Source organism: Lepidochelys kempii, chromosome 8, assembly GCF_965140265.1.
Source record: "Lepidochelys kempii isolate rLepKem1 chromosome 8, rLepKem1.hap2, whole genome shotgun sequence".
Lineage (NCBI taxonomy): Eukaryota > Metazoa > Chordata > Testudines > Cheloniidae > Lepidochelys > Lepidochelys kempii.
Window position 1 is genome coordinate 28351609 of NC_133263.1, and position 21021 is coordinate 28372629.

A 21021-nucleotide genomic window follows, 5' to 3' on the forward strand; every position below is an offset into this window, starting at 1 on the left:
GAGATATGGATGCTGCAGTAGCTGCCAGGTCACCTGCACTCTGACTAACTGGAAGATCAGGCATCTCCTCGCCACTCACATCCTCACTGGGGCCAGAAGGCTCACTGTGAACATTTGTGTCTATGTATCTCAGGAGACCTCCTTCCTGCTCAGATAGAAAAGCTTCCTTTGCTTTGTTTCTTTTTCTGAATACTGCCCCAGAGGGGCGTCGTCTTCTTTCACTCATGACTGCTGTTCTGTGCCAGCTATAGTGGCTCTCAACCCTCAGTTGAAGGGGACAAATAAGCAGGCTGGTCGCAGGGCCTGAGTGAGAGAAGATATCAGCGTCTCAAGGACCTAACTGGCTCCTACTACTTCAGTTGACTGCCTGTTCTCAAGTGGGTTCAGGGAAGCAGCAGGAAACACGAAGCTTCCTGAGAAGCTGATGTTAATGAGCCCAGGCTCCTGGAGGTGCTAGAGAGGCACCTAAGAGGCTGCTCTTCCTCTCTCTCCCTGCAGCTCCTGCTGCTTTCTGTTGTTCCCTCTTACCTTTTCGCCTGCCTGCCTGTTTTATGTCTGTTGTGCCCTCCTTCCTCCAGCACAGCACTCCACCATCTCTGTGCATCTAGAGCAGAGAGAATACATATGCACCAGCAGCAGATGCAATTTTCTACACACTGGGTCCTAGTGGCGCCCTCCGCACATCTGGCACCTTAGGCGGCCGCCTCAGTTCACCTCATGGTAAGGCCAGCCCTGGATGCAAGTCTGTGTTATGGCCATGTGAGACATTATATAATTTGTAGGGTCTTTCTGGCTTCTGTCCCTCAGTTCACACAGGGTGTGTGCTCTTCTCTTCCTTATTGCACATTAATCTTCCCATTTCTCTCCCCACCCCCCAAGATTTGGACTAAGTAGCCGTCATACTGGTGATAAACTAAATTCTTTAACTCATCTTTATCTAAGTATTGCAATATGCTTTCTTGTTGACTTCTATACTTATGAACTGTAGTATTTTTTCACTTTCTCTCATACATACATTTTTAATGTTCTGTTAATGTGATTAATCAAAATGTGCATTGGGGGGAAATTATGTAGATCATTGCCTTTTTGTGACATAAATTAAAACTATTGAAATGTTGCACTACTTCTTTTAAAAAATATTAACTACTAAGAAAAGGTCCTAGTTTATTACAGAGGACTAGGTAGCTTGACTGAATAATTCTTGTGCTGGTAAATCGCTATAGTTTGAATAAAGCTGCCGCCTTAGGTATGAAGCTGTTCATCATGATGATCATAGTTGTCACGGTTCCTCCCCCACTCTGAACTCTAGGGTACAGATGTGGGGACCTGCATGAAAAACCTCCTAAGCTTATCTTTACCAGCTTAGGTCAAAACTTCCCCAAGGTACAAAATATTACACCTTGGACTGGCCGCTACCACCACCAAACTAATACTGGTTACTGGGGAAGAGCTGTTTGGACGCGTCCTTCCCCCCAAAATACTTCCCAAAACCTTGCACCCCACTTCCTGGACAAGGTTTGGTAAAAAGCCTCACCAATTTGCCTAGGTGACTACAGACCCAGACCCTTGGATCTTAAGAATAATGAACAATCCTCCCAACACTTGCACCCCCCCCTTTCCTGGGAAATGTTGGATAAAAAGCCTCACCAATTTGCATAGGTGACCACAGACCCAAACCCTTGGATCTGAGAACAATGAAAAAGCATTCAGTGTTTTACAAGAAGACTTTTAATAAAAAATAGAAGTAAATAGAAATAAAGAAATCCCCCCTGTAAAATCAGGATGGTAGATATCTTACAGGGTAATTAGATTCAAAAACATAGAGAACCCCTCTAGGCAAAACCTTAAGTTACAAAAAAGATACACAGACAGAAGTAGTTATTCTATTCAGCACAATTCTTTTCTCAGCCATTTAAAGAAATCATAATCTAACACATACCTAGCTAGATTACTTACTAAAAGTTCTAAGACTCCATTCCTGGTCTATCCCCGGCCAAGACGACTACAGACAGACACAGACCCTTTGTTTCTCTCCCTCCTCCCAGCTTTTGAAAGTATCTTGTCTCCTCATTGGTCATTTTGGTCAGGTGCCAGCGAGGTTACCTTTAGCTTCTTAACCCTTTACAGGTGAGAGGAGCTTTCCCCTGGCCAGGAGGGATTTCAAAGGGGTTTACCCTTCCCTTTATATTTATGACACGCCCCCCAAATCTCAGCTAGGATGAAACACTGGCTGGGATTTCTTCCTGGAGCTCTAGGAAAACAGAGTTAATAAGACACATGCATCTATAAATATACTACCAAGTACATAAAGACTAACAATATTTTCCACATCTCAAGGACGATTTTAACCAGTTGATTCTGGGAAACTTTCACGGGAGAGTGCATCAGCCACTTTGTTAGAAGCTCCTGAGATGTGTTGGATGTCGAAATCAAAATCTTGGAGAGCTAAACTCCACCGAAGAAGTTTTTTGTTAGTTTCTTTGACGGTGTGAAGCCACTTTAGTGCAGCATGGTCGGTTTGCAGGTGGAAACGCCGTCCCCAAACATATGGGCGTAGCTTTTCCAGAGCGTAGACAATGGCATAACATTCTTTTTCAGTGACTGACCAGTTGCTTTCCCTCTCAGACAGTTTTTTGCTGAGAAACACTACAGGGTGGAATTCTTGATCAGGTCCTTTCTGCATTAAAACTGCTCTCACACCACGCTCGGATGCATCTGTGGTTACTAGGAACGGTTTGTCAAAGTCTGGGGCCCTTAGTACAGGGTCAGACATGAGTGTCGCTTTAAGCTTGTTAAAGGCCTTCTGACACTTTCCGGTCCACTGAACAGCATTTGGCTGTTTCTTTTTGGTTAGGTCTGTCAGTGGGGCAGCGATTTGGCTGTAGTGCGGTACAAATCGTCTGTAATAACCGGCCAAGCCTAAGAAGGATTGAACCTGTTTCTTTGACTTTGGGACAGGCCACTTTTGGATAGCATCCACTTTGGCCTGTAGGGGGCTGATAGTTCCTTGACCCACCTGGTGTCCAAGGTAAGTCACTCTGTTTAGGCCTATTTGACACTTCTTAGCCTTAACAGTTAGTCCTGCCTCCCTTATGCGCTCAAGGACTTTTTGTAGATGTTCCAGGTGGTCTGCCCAGGAATCCGAAAATATGGCCACATCGTCAAGGTAGGCGACTGCATATTCTCCTAATCCCGCTAGGAGACCATCTACAAGTCTTTGGAAAGTGGCGGGTGCATTTCGCAGCCCAAAAGGGAGTACATTAAATTCATACAGCCCGAGATGTGTGATGAAGGCTGACCTTTCCTTGGCAGATTCATCTAGCGGTACCTGCCAGTACCCCTTGGTTAAGTCCAAGGTAGAGATGAACTGGGCCCGTCCCAGTTTCTCTAATAGTTCATCAGTGCGTGGCATTGGATAGTTGTCTGGGCGAGTTACAGCATTTAGCTTATGGTAGTCCACGCAAAAACGTATTTCCCCATCTGGTTTGGGAACTAGAACCACTGGAGATGCCCATGCACTTTCAGAGGGGCGGATTACACCCATCTGTAACATATCCTGGATCTCCCGTTCTATAGCAGTTTTAGCTTGAGGAGACACCCGGTAAGGGTGGACCCTAATTGGGTGAGCATTACCTGTGTCAATGGAGTGGTATGCCCGTTCAGTCAGTCCTGGGGTGGCTGAGAACGTTGGCGCGTAGCTAGTGCACAGCTCCTGGATCTGCTGTCGCTGCATACGCCCAAGGGTCATGGAGAGGTTCACCTCTTCCACACCACCAGCACATTTCCCTTCGTAATAGACACCTTCAGGCCACTCAGCGTCGTCTCCTCCCTGGGTTGTAAACTGACAAACCTTTAATTCTCTGGAATAAAAGGGCTTTAGAGAATTAATATGATACACCTTAGGCTTTCGGTTGGAGGTGGGGAATGCTATGAGATAATTAACAGCTCCCAGGCGCTCCTGGACCACGAATGGCCCTTCCCACGATGCTTCCATTTTATGGGCCTGGAGCGCCTTTAAGACCATGACCTGGTCTCCTACTTTGAAGGAACGCTCTCTGGCATGTTTATCATACCAGGCTTTTTGCTCTTTTTGAGCATCCGGTAAGTTTTCTCTAGCAAGGGCTAAAGAGGTTCGGAGGGTGTTTTGTAGGTTGGTTACAAAGTCCAGAATGTTAGTTCCTGGAGAAGGTGTAAATCCCTCCCATTGCTGCTTCACCAACTGCAATGGCCCCTTAACCTCACGGCCATATACAAGTTCAAATGGGGAAAACCCTAAACTGGGATGTGGTACAGCTCTGTAGGCAAAGAGCAACTGCTGCAATACTAGGTCCCAATCATTGGAGTGCTCATTTACGAATTTACGTATCATGGCCCCCAAAGTTCCATTAAACTTCTCCACCAGGCCATTTGTTTGATGATGGTAAGGAGTGGCAACCAAGTGATTTACCCCATGAGCTTCCCAAAGGTTTTTCATAGTTCCTGCCAGGAAATTAGTCCCTGCATCTGTGAGGATGTCGGAGGGCCAACCTACCCTGGCAAAAATGTCTGCTAGTGCCTGGCACACACTTTTAGCCCTGGTGTTGCTTAGAGCTACTGCTTCCGGCCATCGGGTGGCAAAATCCATGAAAGTCAGTATGTACTGCTTTCCTCTGGGTGTCTTTTTCGGAAAAGGACCCAGAATATCCACAGCTACTCGCTGAAATGGAACTTCAATGATGGGGAGTGGCTGGAGAGGGGCTTTGACCTGGTCTTGGGGTTTTCCCACTCTTTGGCACACCTTACAAGACTGGACATAGGTAGAAACATCCTTGCCCATTCCCTCCCAGTGGAATGACCCCCCAAAACGGTCTTTGGTCCTGTTCACCCCAGCATGGCCACTAGGGTGATCATGGGCTAAGCTCAAGAGCTTGGCCCGGTATTTAGTTGGAACTACCAACTGTCTCTGAGGATGCCAGTCTTCCTGGTGTCCACCAGAAAGAGTTTCCTTGTATAAAAGTCCTCTTTCTACAACAAACCTGGATCGATTAGAAGAGCTGAGAGGCGGTGGGTTGCTCCGTGCCGCCGTCCAAGCTCTCTGGAGGCTTTCATCTGCTTCCTGTTCGGTCTGGAACTGTTCCCTTGATGCTGGAGACATCAGTTCCTCATTGGATTGGGGACATAGGCTTGGTCCCTCTGGAAGCGATATAAGGGATGGAGCTGTTTCTGTTGACTGTGAACCGCTCTCCGCTGGTGCACTATGTTGGGATTCAGGCTCCGGCTGAGCCTCTTGTGTAGGGTTATCGGCTGCTGCCAGTTCAGGTTCGGTGGGGCCCTCTGGTGTTGAGGTTGCAAGTACTGGATTCAGTGCTGACACGGGGTCTGGTGTTGGTTGTTCGGCCGGTTCCGGTTCTGGGACTGGTTCCGTCTGGGTCTCTGGGACTGGATCCACTACTGCTGTTGCAGACATTGGCCTGGGGTCCAGGTCCATCACCTCTGACTGGGTCCTGATAGAAGTTTCCGGAACAGAGCTAGGCCTCACGGCTTGTTTAGCCTGGCTGCGGGTGACCATTCCCACCTTCTTGGCCTGCTTCACATGATTGGCCAAGTCTTCCCCCAACAGCATGGGGATGGGATAATCATCATAGACTGCAAAAGTCCACATTCCTGACCAGCCCTTGTACTGGACAGGCAACTTGGCTGTAGGCAAATTGAAAGAGTTGGACTTGAAGGGTTGAATCGTCACTTGGATCTCTGGGTTGATTAAATTGGGGTCCACTAAGGAAGCATGGATAGCTGACACTTGTGCTCCGGTGTCCCTCCACGCGGTGACCTTCTTCCCGCCCACACTCACAGTTTCCCTCTGCTCCAAGGGTATCTGGGAGGTATCTGGGCCTGTGGACCTCTGGTGTGATTCCGGTGCAATGAACTGTAATCTGTTGGGGTTCTTGGGGCAGTTGGCCTTTACATGCCCCAGCTCGTTACATTTAAAACATCGTCCAGCTGACGGGTCACCGGGGCGAGGTGGGTTGCTGGAGAACGGGGTGGTGGGACGATAAGGGGTCTGGAGGGTTCTTTGGGAGGTAGGTCGGGCTTTGGGCGGCCCCCGGTAATAGGGTGTGGTCTGGGGTGGTCCCTTCTGGTCTCCGCTCCAACTGCGACCAGTTTTCTTCTTCTCTGCCACCTCCACCCATCTGGCTCCAATCTCTCCTGCCTCGATTACAGTTTTGGGTTTCCCATCTAGGATGTATCTTTCTATTTCCTCAGGAACACCCTCTAAGAATTGTTCCATTTGCATTAGGAAGGGCAAATTTTCTGGAGATTCAACACTTGCTCCTGATATCCAGGCATCCCAATGTTTCACAATGTGGTAGGCATGTCGGGTAAATGACATGTCTGGTTTCCACCTTAGGGCTCGGAACCTCCGACGAGACTGCTCGGGTGTTATCCCCATTCTGACTCTCGCCTTGGATTTAAACAGTTCATACTTGTTCATATGTTCTTTAGGCATTTCAGCTGCCACCTCAGCTAAGGGTCCACTGAGCTGCGGCCTCAGCTCTACCATGTATTGGTCAGTAGAGATGTTGTACCCAAGGCAGGCCCTTTCGAAGTTTTCTAAGAAGGCCTCAGTATCATCACCTGCCTTGTAGGTGGGGAACTTTCTGGGATGGGAAGTGATACCTGGAGAAGGATTGCTAGGGTTTGTTGGTATATTCTGCTGGGCCTTTATCCTCTCCATCTCCTCCACATGCTTCCTTGCCTCCATTTCCCTCTTGTGGGCAGCCTCCTGTACCTCCTTCTCCAGCCGCATGAGTTCTATCTGTCTTTCATGTTCCCTTTGTTTTTCCTCAGCCTGAAATTTGGCTAATTCCAGCTGTAGTCGAGCTGAGGATTTGGCCATTCTAACCTCTCTGTTTTTAACTAACTTTACCCCCGAGGTTTAGAAATAAACAAACAAAACTTGGCTGTAAAATTTTGCTGTGCTGGAATAGAATACCTATTCTCTGATAGTGATTGTCAGCCTACAGAAAAAGACAATTCCCTTGTCTCTGCTCTGGGCCCAAATTAAAGCAAAAAACCTCCAACTACTTGGAAACCTGCTTACCCAGCCCAAAGAAAAAAAAAATTTCTTTTCAAACCTGTGCTCCTTGTAAAACAAAAAAAAATCAAAATCCTAAAAAAAAACCCTGCCACTTTTGTCTCCAGGCAAATGGGTAGAGCACACACCCCCTATTTACTTTTAGGAAGAAAAGAAAAAAAAAAACCTCTGGGTTGGAAGACTGTGAATTTCCCTGCAGGAGTTAAGTACCCTGCCTCCAGGCAAAGAAAACCTGCAATTCACAAGATAATCCCCTTTTGTCTCTGCTTGGCCACAAAGCAGAGAGAAACCAAGCTGCTTTCAGTTTCAAAGCTGCCTTCTGGACTTCCTAAAAATTCCTTTTTAAAATCTGTATTTCTAGTTCAAAAAATCTCAACTGGATCTCAAAATGATTTCAGGTTAATCCCACCACTGTGCCACCATGTCACGGTTCCTCCCCCACTCTGAACTCTAGGGTACAGATGTGGGGACCTGCATGAAAAACCTCCTAAGCTTATCTTTACCAGCTTAGGTCAAAACTTCCCCAAGGTACAAAATATTACACCTTGGACTGGCCGCTACCACCACCAAACTAATACTGGTTACTGGGGAAGAGCTGTTTGGACGCGTCCTTCCCCCCAAAATACTTCCCAAAACCTTGCACCCCACTTCCTGGACAAGGTTTGGTAAAAAGCCTCACCAATTTGCCTAGGTGACTACAGACCCAGACCCTTGGATCTTAAGAATAATGAACAATCCTCCCAACACTTGCACCCCCCCTTTCCTGGGAAATGTTGGATAAAAAGCCTCACCAATTTGCATAGGTGACCACAGACCCAAACCCTTGGATCTGAGAACAATGAAAAAGCATTCAGTGTTTTACAAGAAGACTTTTAATAAAAAATAGAAGTAAATAGAAATAAAGAAATCCCCCCTGTAAAATCAGGATGGTAGATATCTTACAGGGTAATTAGATTCAAAAACATAGAGAACCCCTCTAGGCAAAACCTTAAGTTACAAAAAAGATACACAGACAGAAGTAGTTATTCTATTCAGCACAATTCTTTTCTCAGCCATTTAAAGAAATCATAATCTAACACATACCTAGCTAGATTACTTACTAAAAGTTCTAAGACTCCATTCCTGGTCTATCCCCGGCCAAGACGACTACAGACAGACACAGACCCTTTGTTTCTCTCCCTCCTCCCAGCTTTTGAAAGTATCTTGTCTCCTCATTGGTCATTTTGGTCAGGTGCCAGCGAGGTTACCTTTAGCTTCTTAACCCTTTACAGGTGAGAGGAGCTTTCCCCTGGCCAGGAGGGATTTCAAAGGGGTTTACCCTTCCCTTTATATTTATGACAATAGTACATAAAATAGTCAATATTTCTGTGAAGAACAAAATAACGTTGTTGTTTGTGCACCTACTGACATAATGCAGTCCCAAAATAAGCCCCTGAACAATTACAAGATTTCAGTGGAATTGTGCCTGCTTTACACCAGACTGAATTTGAAGCTGCGAAACTACGATACCAATGTAATCAGCGAATGCCTTGTATTGGGAGGTGACCTAGCAGCAAAGACTGTACCAGAGATAAGTCTGGTGGGGACTGTTTTCACTAAGTGTAGCAGGGAAGAGTAAGTAGAGGATAAACCAGTATCACTCCAAGCTACAAAAAGTGCCAGCTGTTAGGGCAACCCACATTAAATGTAATGACAAAATTAGTGTCACTGCCAACTTAAAAATCCTACTGCTGTCTAAAAAAAATTTAAAACCTACTATTCTTACAAGTAGCCCTCTCTGATAACTATCACTGATGTAGGGCAGGGTCAGTCTGTTTTGTAAGGTGGCTTACTTTTGCGCATTTGAGAGCACTGTGTTTCTGCTACATGATCAGGCTGTATGGGTGAGTATTTTCTATAGCAACAGGGTGAGAAAATAAATTTTTAAAAGCATGATGTGATCATAAGACCTCAAAAATGGCAGGGGACTCGGAGGCAGGAGTAGGGTGTGCAATTACTCTTTAGCTTAATTTTTAAAAACTGACTATATCTTGTGGGTTGTGTAGGGTCTCTAAGGCAAGAGCAAGAAATTTAAACTTGATATTTAGTTCAAAGGGGAGCTAACAGAAATATGCAAAGAAGGGGAATATGTAGTCAGATGGACAAAAAGGATAATTTTTAACTACATGTTATGGACAATGTTATGGGTGTTTGAAGGAGACATTATTCAGCAGATCTGAGGCATTCTTGAAGAAACGAGAGAGAGAAAGAAAGGGTTAAAGAAGAGGGAAGTGGCTTTTGCCACATTTGTGTCTCAGAGACCATGTCTTAATTATTAACTAATTGCATGAATGTTTTGGAGCCTCCATGGATACTCCTAAATAGAGGTTCCAAGTGTTTAATTGAATTTCTTTAGGGAGAGTGTTAATCATTCACTTAAGCAATATATTTATATTAGTCAGTGAAGGAAGGAAGTCAAAGGGCTAATAGATCTAGTGAGAACAGCACTTGCTTTTCAGCTGCGGGCCATGCAGAGACTGTTGATCTCTGAGGAGCCCTTATCCTGGAGACAGCTTGCTTTCAGTATACTCCAGTGGCTGAGGAAGCCAAGGATATGACTGACAGCTGTTCTTTTTGGACCTAGAAAGAATGGATGATGCTATTGTCACCCTTTTATATCAGAGTATTTTATGTCTGGTGGATTAAATAGCTCAGGAAAGAGGTAGAATCTTTTGGTGCAACATGCATTACTAAAAAAGCCCTTCCTTTCCAACGTAGCTTTCAGTAGGAAATGTTTTTTATTCTAGGAGGCTTGTTTCTCTTTTTTGTACCTGTATAGAAATGTAAGGATAACAAACTGTTCAATGCTTAACTAATTTCATATGGTGCCTTTTTTCTGAATGCCCTTTTATTTGAAGGGCACGCATGTGTGTATACCTTGGTGACAGTTGTACATATGTGTGAATTGTGGGCACCTTGAAAGATGATTCTGGCAGGTAGATTAGATCAGGTAGTTGGAAAGTTCTGTCTAGTTTTTGAATTGTTGGCCATCTGTATCACTCCAAAATATAGGTCCTGGAAATATTACTTTGGGCTGCAATATCTCTTGTACATAAAACCCACTTTTTAAAAGTGTGTGCACAGTTTTGCATGCCCGAAAGATTAGATACAAGTGTGCAAGACTTGATTGTGCCCACAAAAATGTGCACATAAATCTCTAGTTGTGTGCACACTTTGGGCTTTGTACACAAATCTTTAATAAAAAAGTCATATCAATTAAAGTAAATATCTGGCAAGGACAGCCCTGGTACTCAGGGTATGCTCACACTTCGAGGGAAAGGGAAAGGGAGGTTGAGGGAGAGGGAAACCACAACAGCTTGTCTCAGAGCCCAGGCCAACAAAATTGGGCTTGCACTATGGGTCTAAAAATAGCAGTAAAAATGTTCCGGCTGAGGCTAGCTGCAGCCTGGGCTCTGAGTCCCACTCCCATCACTGAGATTCCAAGCCTGGTCTCCAGCCGACCCAAGTGGGAATGTCCGCTATGTTTAGCGCCGTAGAGCAAACCAGAGTCAGTTGACCCATGCTCTGAGACTCTCTGCCCTGTGTTTTTTTTGGGGGTTTTTTTTTGCCATATAGAGACACTCAGTGTCCCTGTTCATCTATTGCAAAGTTGGAGAATGACTGTGAGCAGCTACTTTGTGGTAGCTGTGTTGGTCCCAGGATATAAGAGAGACCAGGTGAGTGAAGCAATATCTTTTTATGAGACCAACTTCTGTTGGTGAGAGAGACAAGCTTTCAAGCTGACACAGAGATCTCAGATAGGCTTGGTATTGCCCATTTTGCACAATACTTGCCCTGATTGATTGATTCACCTTCTGAAGTTCAGTAAGACTTGCTAATGATTAGGAGATCCATGGCAAATTATAACATTTTTGCAAAGTAAGTGATCCTCCACAAAAGAGAGAGAGGAGTGCTCCTAAAATGTGTATTAATGTATTTTGACACTTGTAGTTTTTCATACTTTACCATAGACTAATGTGATGGCATGTTCCTCAGGGTAGGAATAAAGCTTGCCTTTTTTTCTTCTACAGATTCATACCATTGGTATGTCAAAAACAGTAAATATGTGTTATACAATTTTTTTTTAAATAATGAAGTTTTAGTAATATTGGACCTTGCTAGAAGATTGTTACATCTTTTAGTTGGTAGGAGAGAGAGGAGAATTTCAGCGTGCAGGCTATTGAATTGTGTTTTTAGTAATTTTCTATTGTACTTCTAACTCTGTCAACCGCCTGCCTACACCTCCTACTCCACACCCTCCAGCTTAGATGTGTATATATTATAAAATTCTTTTCATTTCTGATCTTTCCTTCTTTGCATTATTTCACAGTTTATATTTCAACATAAATGAGAGATTGAAATCCTTCAGTTTTTTCCTTTTTAAAAAAATCTGTGAAGGGGATGGGCTTGTGGTGCACACTCAATGTGTCGGGTGCAAAAGCCTGGCATACGCAATCCGTACAAATGTACACCTTTTAATATATGAAATAGGCAATAGTCATCGATATGTCTTGTGTTGTATGAATGCATATGTAAATGTAATATGCACAATGTGTGTCTGTTAAAATATCGAAATCAAGATATGTTGTTGGATTAGTTTCAGAAAATGCCTGTTACACATGTAGAGCCTGATTTTTACCACTGGCTCAATCCAGTTTTTTGCACCAGTGTAACTACATTTAAATAATTACATTGACTGGAATTATACCAGTTTAAAACTGATATAACAGTGGTGAATCAGGGCTGTAAGTGTTTGGGGTGTGGACAAGGGTAGGCATCTTGGTACCTTTCTGTGCTACCAAACGCTCTCTTGGTTAACAGCAGTATCTCAAAGTATGATTTTTAGAATCTCAGGATATTGAGTAGTGCATTTTGTGATCCTTATTCTTAATGCCACTGCCAAGTTAGGTATCCTACTTGTAATGATGATGTAACATAGACTTGTACATTTTGGTTATGTCCACCCTGGATTGTAAACCTGTGTCTGTGGGACCCAGGCTCATGGACTCTCTGTTTCCAAGTCTGTACTTGAGAGTCTAAACCAGGGGTGGACAAACTTTTTGGCCCGAGGGCCACATTGGGGTGCAAAACTGTATGGAGGGCTGGGTAGGGAAGGCTGTGCCTCCCCAAACAGCCTGGCTCCTCCGCCCCTTATCTGCCCCCTCCCACTTCCTGCCCCCTAACTGCACCCCTCAGAACTCCACCACCCTCTATCCAACCCCTCCACCCGTTCCCCGTCCCCTGACTGCTCCCTCCAACCCCTATCCACACCCCTGTCCCCTGACCCATCCACTCACCCCCTCTCTATCCACCCCCCCTCCCCTTACCATGCAGAGCAGGGGGGAGGGGGACAGCAGGGGAGGAGCTGGGGTCTAACCTCCCTGGCCAGGAGCTCAAGGGCCAGGTAGGGCAGTCCTGTGGGCCAGATTTGGCCCGTGGGCCGTAGTTTTCCCACTTCTGGTCTAAACTGTCTTGGAAACCTAGATTTACAATTGCTAGACTCCGGTCTCTTAGCTGTGCTAATGCGTCCATGCAGCACTGCACAGATGTTCTGACTCGAGGCTGTGTCCACGCTGCAAAATGACAAGGCTTGGACTGAATTCATAGTGGGATTTGGGCTCTGACTCACCCCGCAGCAGGATCCTAGGAGCCAGGTCATGAGTTCATGCTGACCAGAGTCCAGCTGATTTGCATGAGGATGGAAGCAGAGCTTGGGCTCAAACCTGAGTTAGAGCCCAGGCCTAATGTGCAACACAGACATATTTTTTTAGTCCAGAGGGGACCATTATGATGATCTGGTGTCACCTTCTATATAATACAGACCAGAAAACCTGATTCAGTCATTTCTGTATCAAGCCTTCTATTTGAGCTATAACATATGACAATTACAATATTGCCAAGAAAAGTTTCTCATGTTGGGGGGAGAGTATGTGTGGTGGTGGTGGGGGGAAGGTTGGAGAGATACTCTAGGACAGTGGTTCTTAACCTGGGGTACACGCACCCCCTGGGGGGTGCAAGATGCCCTTTCTGGAGATGCAAGACATGCCAGATTTTTTTAGAAAGTAAATCATCGAAAACACAAATTAAGCACAGGCAGGTAAGCAAAACTACTTTTTCATCAAACCTATGTATTTATTAACATGATACATTTTTTAATGATTACTGTAATATACAAACAAAATATATCTAGGTTTAAAGAACTGACCTATTTCAATGATTTTTGATAAGGGTGTGAGAACATATTTTGAGAACCAAAGGGGTGCAGGCTGCAGTAAAGGTTAAGAACTACTGCTCTAGGACCTCTATTAGCATTATTTTTTCTATTTCATCTCCAACTTACTATGTTTACTGGATGTTAATTTTGTTTGAACGCAAGAGTCATGAGAGGGAAATGAAGAATAAAACTTCTATGTAATTTTGAAATTAATCTGCTGTTTGTATGTAATTTACCATTTGTTTACTATCAATTATAGTCATTACTTTCTATTGCAGGTGGGCACAATATTTTGTAGATCATAAATTCATATTAGAAGTAGTTCCTCATTGGGTAAGAATATCAGTCTGCAAAGAGGCCCCATGAGCAGACACCTGCACTTATGTAAAGCCTAAGTGAATTCAGTTTGCTGGCTTCTCTGTGGTTATGAGAATCTGCCAGCGTGGTGGTCATGGGTTTATTTGCGGAGTAAGGCATAAATTATGTCAACGATAAACATGTAGAACATATACGGTACAATATGGTAATTTTTCTGAACCTTGCCATTTACCACCTTTAAAAGTTGCAGTTAATATTACCTGTACATGAATATGCTTTCAGTCTTTGACATATGACATAGTTGTCATAGTAGGTATTAATACAAAATAAGAAATGTATAGTGTTCAACTTTATTATAGCTGTCTGTCAGAAAGTTCTGAGGTGCATTTCTTTAAAGTCTCTGTCTCCTGAGGAAAAGGGGATAAGGCAGTGTGTCCCTGGACAGGATCTATGTCTCATTATGTCAATCAAACACCACTTCAGAGGGGAATAAAGAGATTTGTATCTCAAAGCTGTGCATAACGACTTCTCAGCTTTTCATTTCATATTTATGAGCGGTTTACTTTGAAGTGTTTATCAGGCAATACGCAGAAACATGAGAGAGGATTGCCTGAAACCATGTTCGAGTGTCTAATCTGTTAAATGCTTGCTGAGCAGGCTAGTTCATCAGTGCATGCAATGCAAAAAAGAAAAAAAAAACTGTTTTTTAGCTTTTGAAGCAGAATCTTTATATTAACAATATAAAAAGGATTAATAATGCCATGCATTTTGAAATAATTGTAACATATAAAACTTACAAAAGTTGGCTGTGTACTGTATTAAATTGATAGTTCCTTGCTTCAACAGAAGCTAGACATAATGTAAAAATAAACTGACCCATTTAATATGGCCTTCCACTCTGAAGATCCGAATTTACAGTGACTACAGGACTTTGATTATCTAATCTAGAGGCTGAGGGCAATCATAAGGGTAGAATTCTCCAGTTCTTTGGATGGAGGGCAATTTCTGGCAGCTGATCAAAATACAGCAGTAGCATTGGTCTTTAAAGGAAAGAAGTATTCCACAATATTGCCCACTGACTCTGCTATATATGCAGTGGACCTGAGAGAAGGGAAGTAGGGTTAAATGGGGGAGAAGCCATAACTTTAGGTAAGACAGAAATGGAGCTGCTACCATTTCTCACTTTTAACAGGTTTAGTGAGTGGGATAGGAAGGTAGATGTATACAATGATTGCTGTTACAGTTCAATGTTACTCAGTGGTTTATTCTCTCTCCTCTGAACTCTTATTTATTTACATAACTATATCGTGTGTGTGTGCGCATGAGATAGTCAGTTGATGTTTTTAGATAAATAGGCCTTCAGGATGCCACTGAATATACTGAGGCCATATAAACTTTTTATATATGCCTTTTTAAAAAAAAATAAATAAAAGCCAAGATTTCACCTTTTCAAAAATAGTTTCAACTATTTGATTCTGTTTTTTATTCACTATCAATGGAATCGGTTCTGTGCCAAACACAAAATGCAAGTACTCTGCTGCAAAGAGCTTTCTCTTTTGCTGTGCTATTTAGAGAGATGGCTTCAGGATATATGCCAACACTTTCCTTTAATTTTGGATTACTTGATTTTTAGGGTCTTCCATTTAGGACTTTTGACGATGCAACCCAAAGTGTCTCAAGCACCCATAAATTCAAAAGTGTGGACACACAGTATTTCTGATAGCTAGACCCGAGGTGTCTGTTTAGAAATACCAAAAACCACTTCTGGAAATTTTGGTCTTAGTTCTGTTTTCTTCATCTGTTGGTATGATGGGTACATATATTTACCCCCTCCCAATTCCCTTAAAAGTATCTCAGATAAAATTAACTTACCATTAAAAAAGGGATCGAGAATAAGATTATCTTATTGCCCTTATATAAATCCATGGTACACCCACATCTTGAATACTGTGTACAGATGTGGTCCCCTCATCTCAAAAAAGATATACTGGCATTAGAAAAGGTTCAGAAAAGGGCAACTAAAATGAACAGGGGTTTGGAATGGGTCCCATATGAAGAGAGATTAAAGAGGCTAGGACTTTTCAGCTTGGAAAAGAGGAGACGAAGGGGGGGATCTGACAGAGGTATATAAAATCATGAGTGGTGTGGAGAAAGTGAATAAGGAAACATTATTTACTTGTTCCCATAACATAAGAACTAGGGGCCACCAAATGAAATTAATGGGCAGCAGGTTTAAAACAAATAAAAGGAAGTTCTTCTTCACACAGCGCACAGTCAACCTATGGAACTCCTTGCCTGAGAAGGTTGTGAAGGCTAGGACTATAACAGGGTTTAAAAGAGAACTGGGTAAATTCATGGAGGCTAAGTCCATTAATGGCTATTAGCCAAGATGGGAAAGGAATGGTGTCCCTAGCCTCTGTTTCTCAGAGGGTGGAGATGGATGGCAGGAGAGAGATCACTTGATCATTACCTGTTAAGTTCACTCCCTGTGGGGCACCTGACATTGGCCACTGTCGGTAGACAGGATACTGGGCTGGATGGACCTTTGGTCTGACCCAGTATGGCCATTCTTATGTTATCTTATGTTAACTAACTCACAAAGAGAGAGCAAAGGAGCAAATTCAGCACCATGAAGACTTACAACCAATCTGAAATTTAAAGAAAATGTGCTGTTCTTGTACTAGGTACCTAGAGATTCATGGTCTGCGTGTGGTGGGGGAAGCTACTGGACCCAGGTGCTAAAAGCCAGCCTCTCGGGTCAATGACAGAGAAACAACTCTGAGGTAATAGTCAAATCCTGCTTCCTTCCAGTGCAGAAGGCCTGAAGCACAGAGGAAGTACCATCATTTCTGAGAGAGTACAGTGGCTGAGAGGCAGTGGAGAAGCATGTGGGAAGCCAGGTTGTCTGCCAAAGCGCACACAATAGGGAGTGGGAACTGAAGCCATAGCAGCTGCTATAATGATTCATTGGGCAGTCATAACTCCCCCCCTCAAACTTAGGTGAGATGGGGGAGAAATACAGATGCAGGATGCAGCAAGGGCCATAGAGCCTGGTGCAGAATGTGGGAGGGGAGAATTCTGTTCTTCCTGGCCCTTGCAAAGTTTTCCTGTGCTCATTCTGTTGTTGCACAGGGGACCATGACTTGGAGCTTAAAGTGTGCAGTAAGGTTATAAAATTTACTTACTTTGGAAAGAGCAGGATAGGATAACATGCAAAAGGTGATTCTTTGAGAAGATCTGTAAGGTTTAAAAAGTGGGAACTCGTGTGAGGATCAGTGAAGAATTCAATTTAACCTTCCTTCTGCTAAACCCTAATAATTCTGTAATTAGAGTCTATGAAGTGATAAAATTAAAAGCATCCAGGTATACTTGACCTTTATCAGTCAGACATGAATTTATCATTTCACCTGATCTGCAAGATACTAATAGAACAAGTTAAGCAACTTAAAAAGTCTGATGAAGTGCACTGTAAAAATAGCTGCATGGAACAACTTGCACAGTAGCACTCTTTGAAACCAAGCAGGTTTTGGTCTGTACCTATTTGTAGCATTTACTGATACTTCCTTACTAAGAATTTATATATAGGGTTTTTGATATCCCAGTACAGAGAATAAGCTGTGGAGACCAGTTAGATGACGACAAATTGGCTTTTATAGTACCTAGTTATAGGGCAGAAGTGTTTTATCTTGGAATGATTAGTATTGTCAATATTATGTAAAAGGGCAGAAGTGTGTAGTAGAAGTCACAAGCAGAAAAATAGCAATGTCTTTTGTGTGTGTGTAATGCTCAAGGAGGTAAATCTAGTGGCTAAGTATTTATTTGTATTTATCAAGTGTTTAGTACTCTGGACATGGAAAGCAGAACTTTTGGATGGAAAGAACAACAAAAAGGAACACACATGCTGGTTTGTGCTGCCCAGGCTTGACATAGTTACCTTTCTGATCTAGCAACCCTGCTAAATCAAACCGAGGGTGTTTTGTACTAATCCAGTGTCACCTGTAAGCAATGACTTTCTCCTAGGACTCTTGGATCCTAGTACAGAAGCTCGACCACTTGAGCTAAAGGAGAATGTTCGATAGAACCGTAGCTGTGAGTATGTCCCTCCAGACCCAGGGTGAGACCCATTGCTAGTAATACAATTATTAAGATGGAAGTCCAAAGTCCGTGGTGAGGCAGAAAAAATCCAGGCAGCATGACTTTGCTGGTTCGGATGCATAGAGAGAGAGAATGAAGGGGACTGAAGTGAAGATAGCATGGCAGGAGATGGTGGTAGGAAAAAGACCCCAAGAAAAGCTGAGGAAGCAATGGATGGATTGCGTCAAAGAAGAGGGTGAACAGGTGGACCTTACTGCTGCCTCAGACAAAGGGGGTGGATGCTTGCATGATGACCTGCCCCTAATTGATGGGAAAAGGGGCTGGGGATTTAGAAGACAGTTACAAGTAAATTGTTAATATAGGTCACCAGATCATTTCTCTGAGGTAAAGAGATGGTGGATACTCACCCATTTTATTATGTGAGGTATGCACAACCTCCTTTCAGCAATGCTGATAACATAGGGAGGGTTAATTTTGCAGAGGTGGAGGAAATGGTGGTATTCTCCTAAACTTTGCTCACCTGCGATCCCAAAATGTGACATCTCTCATAGAGCGGATTGATCAAATGATCAAAATCTGATCATGCAGGCTTTGGTGGGCTTCTCAGGCTTGGCTTCCTCCCCAGTGGTGGTGTTCCACCACAGATATCCTTGGGGAGGCTGGTATAAGGCAGAGACACAGTGAGCACAGAGCCCTGACTCACATGGTCATGTGATGTCAGAACATAAGCTTTTCAATAAAAATAAAATTGTTTGTAGCTCTCATGGTTGTGAAGAGAAGCTAGAAAATGTGACCCAAATATAGCTGACCTTTGCTCCTGGATACACCCAAGGCTCTGCTTCTCATTCTGGCCTTTTGGCTGCACAGTGTAGACTGGGAATAAAAGTGGTATCATCTCCTAAGTACCACCCACTTATGACACCACTCTCAGTGGACTCTGTAGATTGGTGATTTCCCCCATCTCCCTTTCTACTATGCTTTGATCAGCAGTGAATCAGTTAATAGTGCTGATATTTAAACTATATTATCATTGGGTATTGGAGCTAGGACCCCAGTGAGATAAACAGGGTAGTTCTCCTCTCTGAGCTATTGTTTGAGGTTCTGGACAGAAGTAAGCAGACCTCACTGAATCAATTTACATTCATTTTAAAATTTTTCAAGATTTTTTTTTTCTGCAACCATAGTGCTGGAAACAAGAGCTGATCAGAAAATTGAAATTGGTAGAGTCGGAAATTTCAAACAAAAAACCTTCAGTTGAAATAGTTTGTTTAAAAGAAAACTGTTTTCCTTTATGAAATTTCTCATTACTTTGAATTGAAATTTTTCAATTCAAATGGACATTTTGAAATAAGCATTTTGTTTTTCATTTTGACTTAAAATATTTGAGGGGGGAGGGGGAAAGTTGCTTGGTGTTCTTTTTTTGTTTTGTTTTAAATTACATTTTCAGTCTAAACACATTTCATTTTTGGCATTTCCTCTGGGGAAAAATCTGAATTGTCACTTTTACACACACACACACACACAATTTTTTTCCAGGGGAAATTTACCACATGCAAAATTTAAACTAGCTATGTTGGAAACTTAGTTTTCATTTCAGGTAGATTCTGGAGAACAAGATGGTCGACTCAGACAACGAGTTGCAGATCACTGACTTGGCATGAAGTTATGTTTGTTGAGGAGCTGGGAGGAAAAGTGACACCAAAACTTCAAGGAAAGCAAAGTTAACAGTATGAGATTGGGAAGCAAATGGAAATTTAGGCTTAAATGCCCAAAGTACTGATCATAATAACAAAGTAGTGCTCCTTTTCAGGGGTGGGACAGAAGGATGACAATAGTATGAGCCTGTGAGCATCATAGCCAAATTATAAGAGGCTAAAGTGAAAAATCCAGCTAAAGTGAAAAATCCAGTGGATTTTCTACGGAACAAAAGGAAACTGAGAGCAGCAGTGACATCACTCTTTGTGTGTGGAAAATGTCACTGGAGGGAGGAAGAAAGAGGGGCCAGGAAAGGGGGTTGCATTTCTTCCTTCCCAGCTTCTACAGAAAACTGATAACGATGTATTCCTAACAAGGCCGACCCCATGGGCATACCCATAGTGCATTTTCCTGTCAAATAGCTACTATTGTGTACATTTAAAAAAAAAAAAAGCCTGTGTTCATGGTTGCATATTCATTCTACAGATGATAGTAATTGGCACATACAGGAAATCCCTGTAGTAAAAGTGTATATTCCATCTGCAGGAAAATTCAGGACCAAAAATAATTGGCTGAGTTGGTGCCAACTGCTCCGTTTATAACATCACAATAGACAATGGCCATGAAAGTAACTAATTATCTTACAAGGTTTGAAAACGAAAAGATGAAAGCAGCTTATAATATCAAGTAAATAAAGACATTTCCTCATTTCTTCATTATGAATGAAAACAATAAAAAAGTGTTACTGCCATCTATTTGGCAATAAGTACATTATCTAATAGCAGTGAATCAGTCTCCCTTGATGTTTAATTTGGACTTTTTTTCCTTCGAAGTTCTAGTGATCAAATACATTTTTTAACTAAATTACCAATTTTATCACACTTTGCTGGGAAGTTTCAGGAGCTATGAGAACACCTTTTCCCCCTTTCATTTGTAACTGCTTCCAGGAGTGCTAAAACTTTGGGAAACTTGTTTCCAGTTCAGGTGGATGCATCTATCACTGCTGAAAGTGATTTGAGTTAGTCTTTTGGTAGATACTTTTAGCAGTATTAGAGACTGGCTGGCACCTCTGGCATTGCTGAATCCTATTATGAACAACATCACTCAAACATGTACAGAACACTACAGGGTTCAGTAGTGGCACAGGGCTCTTTTATTCTATTGTATAGGATACATTTTATGGTGCCACTTTTTCTAATTGACATGTTTACAGTAGAGAAGCTCCTTATGACTAAACAGCTGACAGCTGCTAAAGCCAATAAACTCTTTACATGTGCCTGGGGACCTTCAGAAGATATTACCAATGTTCTGAACATGTGAAGTATAAAAGAAAACACATAAGGAATCCTCTGATGGCAGCATTTGCAGATACTTCCATGATGCCCAATTAGCCAGCTATAAAGGTATGAAAGTTCATTGCCTGTGATTTTTAATGTTTCTTAAAAGCAAAATTTATTGGGCATATTCTTAGATATGAACAGTGGTTGTTTAGTTGTTTTTCATAGGGTATTTAAGCTTTAGTTTAATAACAGAACAACCAGAAAAAGAATGTTTATCTAATTCATCAGAGTATCCTCAGGAATGT

General features: G+C 42.7%; 2 protein-coding genes across 9 annotated transcripts in view; one reads left to right on the plus strand and one right to left on the minus strand.

Moving 5' to 3' along the window:
• The window catches only part of TENM2 (teneurin transmembrane protein 2), a 1082027-nt gene that overhangs the window by 295058 nt on the left and 765948 nt on the right, over positions 1-21021 (plus strand). The window lies entirely within an intron of this gene.
• LOC140916514 (uncharacterized) lies at positions 3831-5707 on the minus strand. The gene is made up of 2 exons (XM_073358170.1): positions 5016-5707; positions 3831-3874 (listed from the first exon to the last, which is right to left on the minus strand). The coding sequence occupies exons 1-2, from the start codon at positions 5639-5641 to the stop codon at positions 3853-3855; spliced, it is 648 nt and encodes a 215-aa protein (XP_073214271.1). The 5' UTR covers positions 5642-5707; the 3' UTR covers positions 3831-3852.

What these genes read in the sequence shown, in the direction of transcription:
- LOC140916514 (XM_073358170.1), bottom strand. Translation starts at nt 5,641, where the DNA reads ATGTGGACTTTTGCAGTCTATGATGATTATCCCATCCCCATGCTGTTG. An exon ending in AGCTCTTCTAATCGATCCAG is followed by an intron (nt 3,875 to 5,015) that starts GTTTGTTGTAGA and finishes AATTCTCTAAAG; the next exon opens with CCCTTTTATTCCAGAGAATT.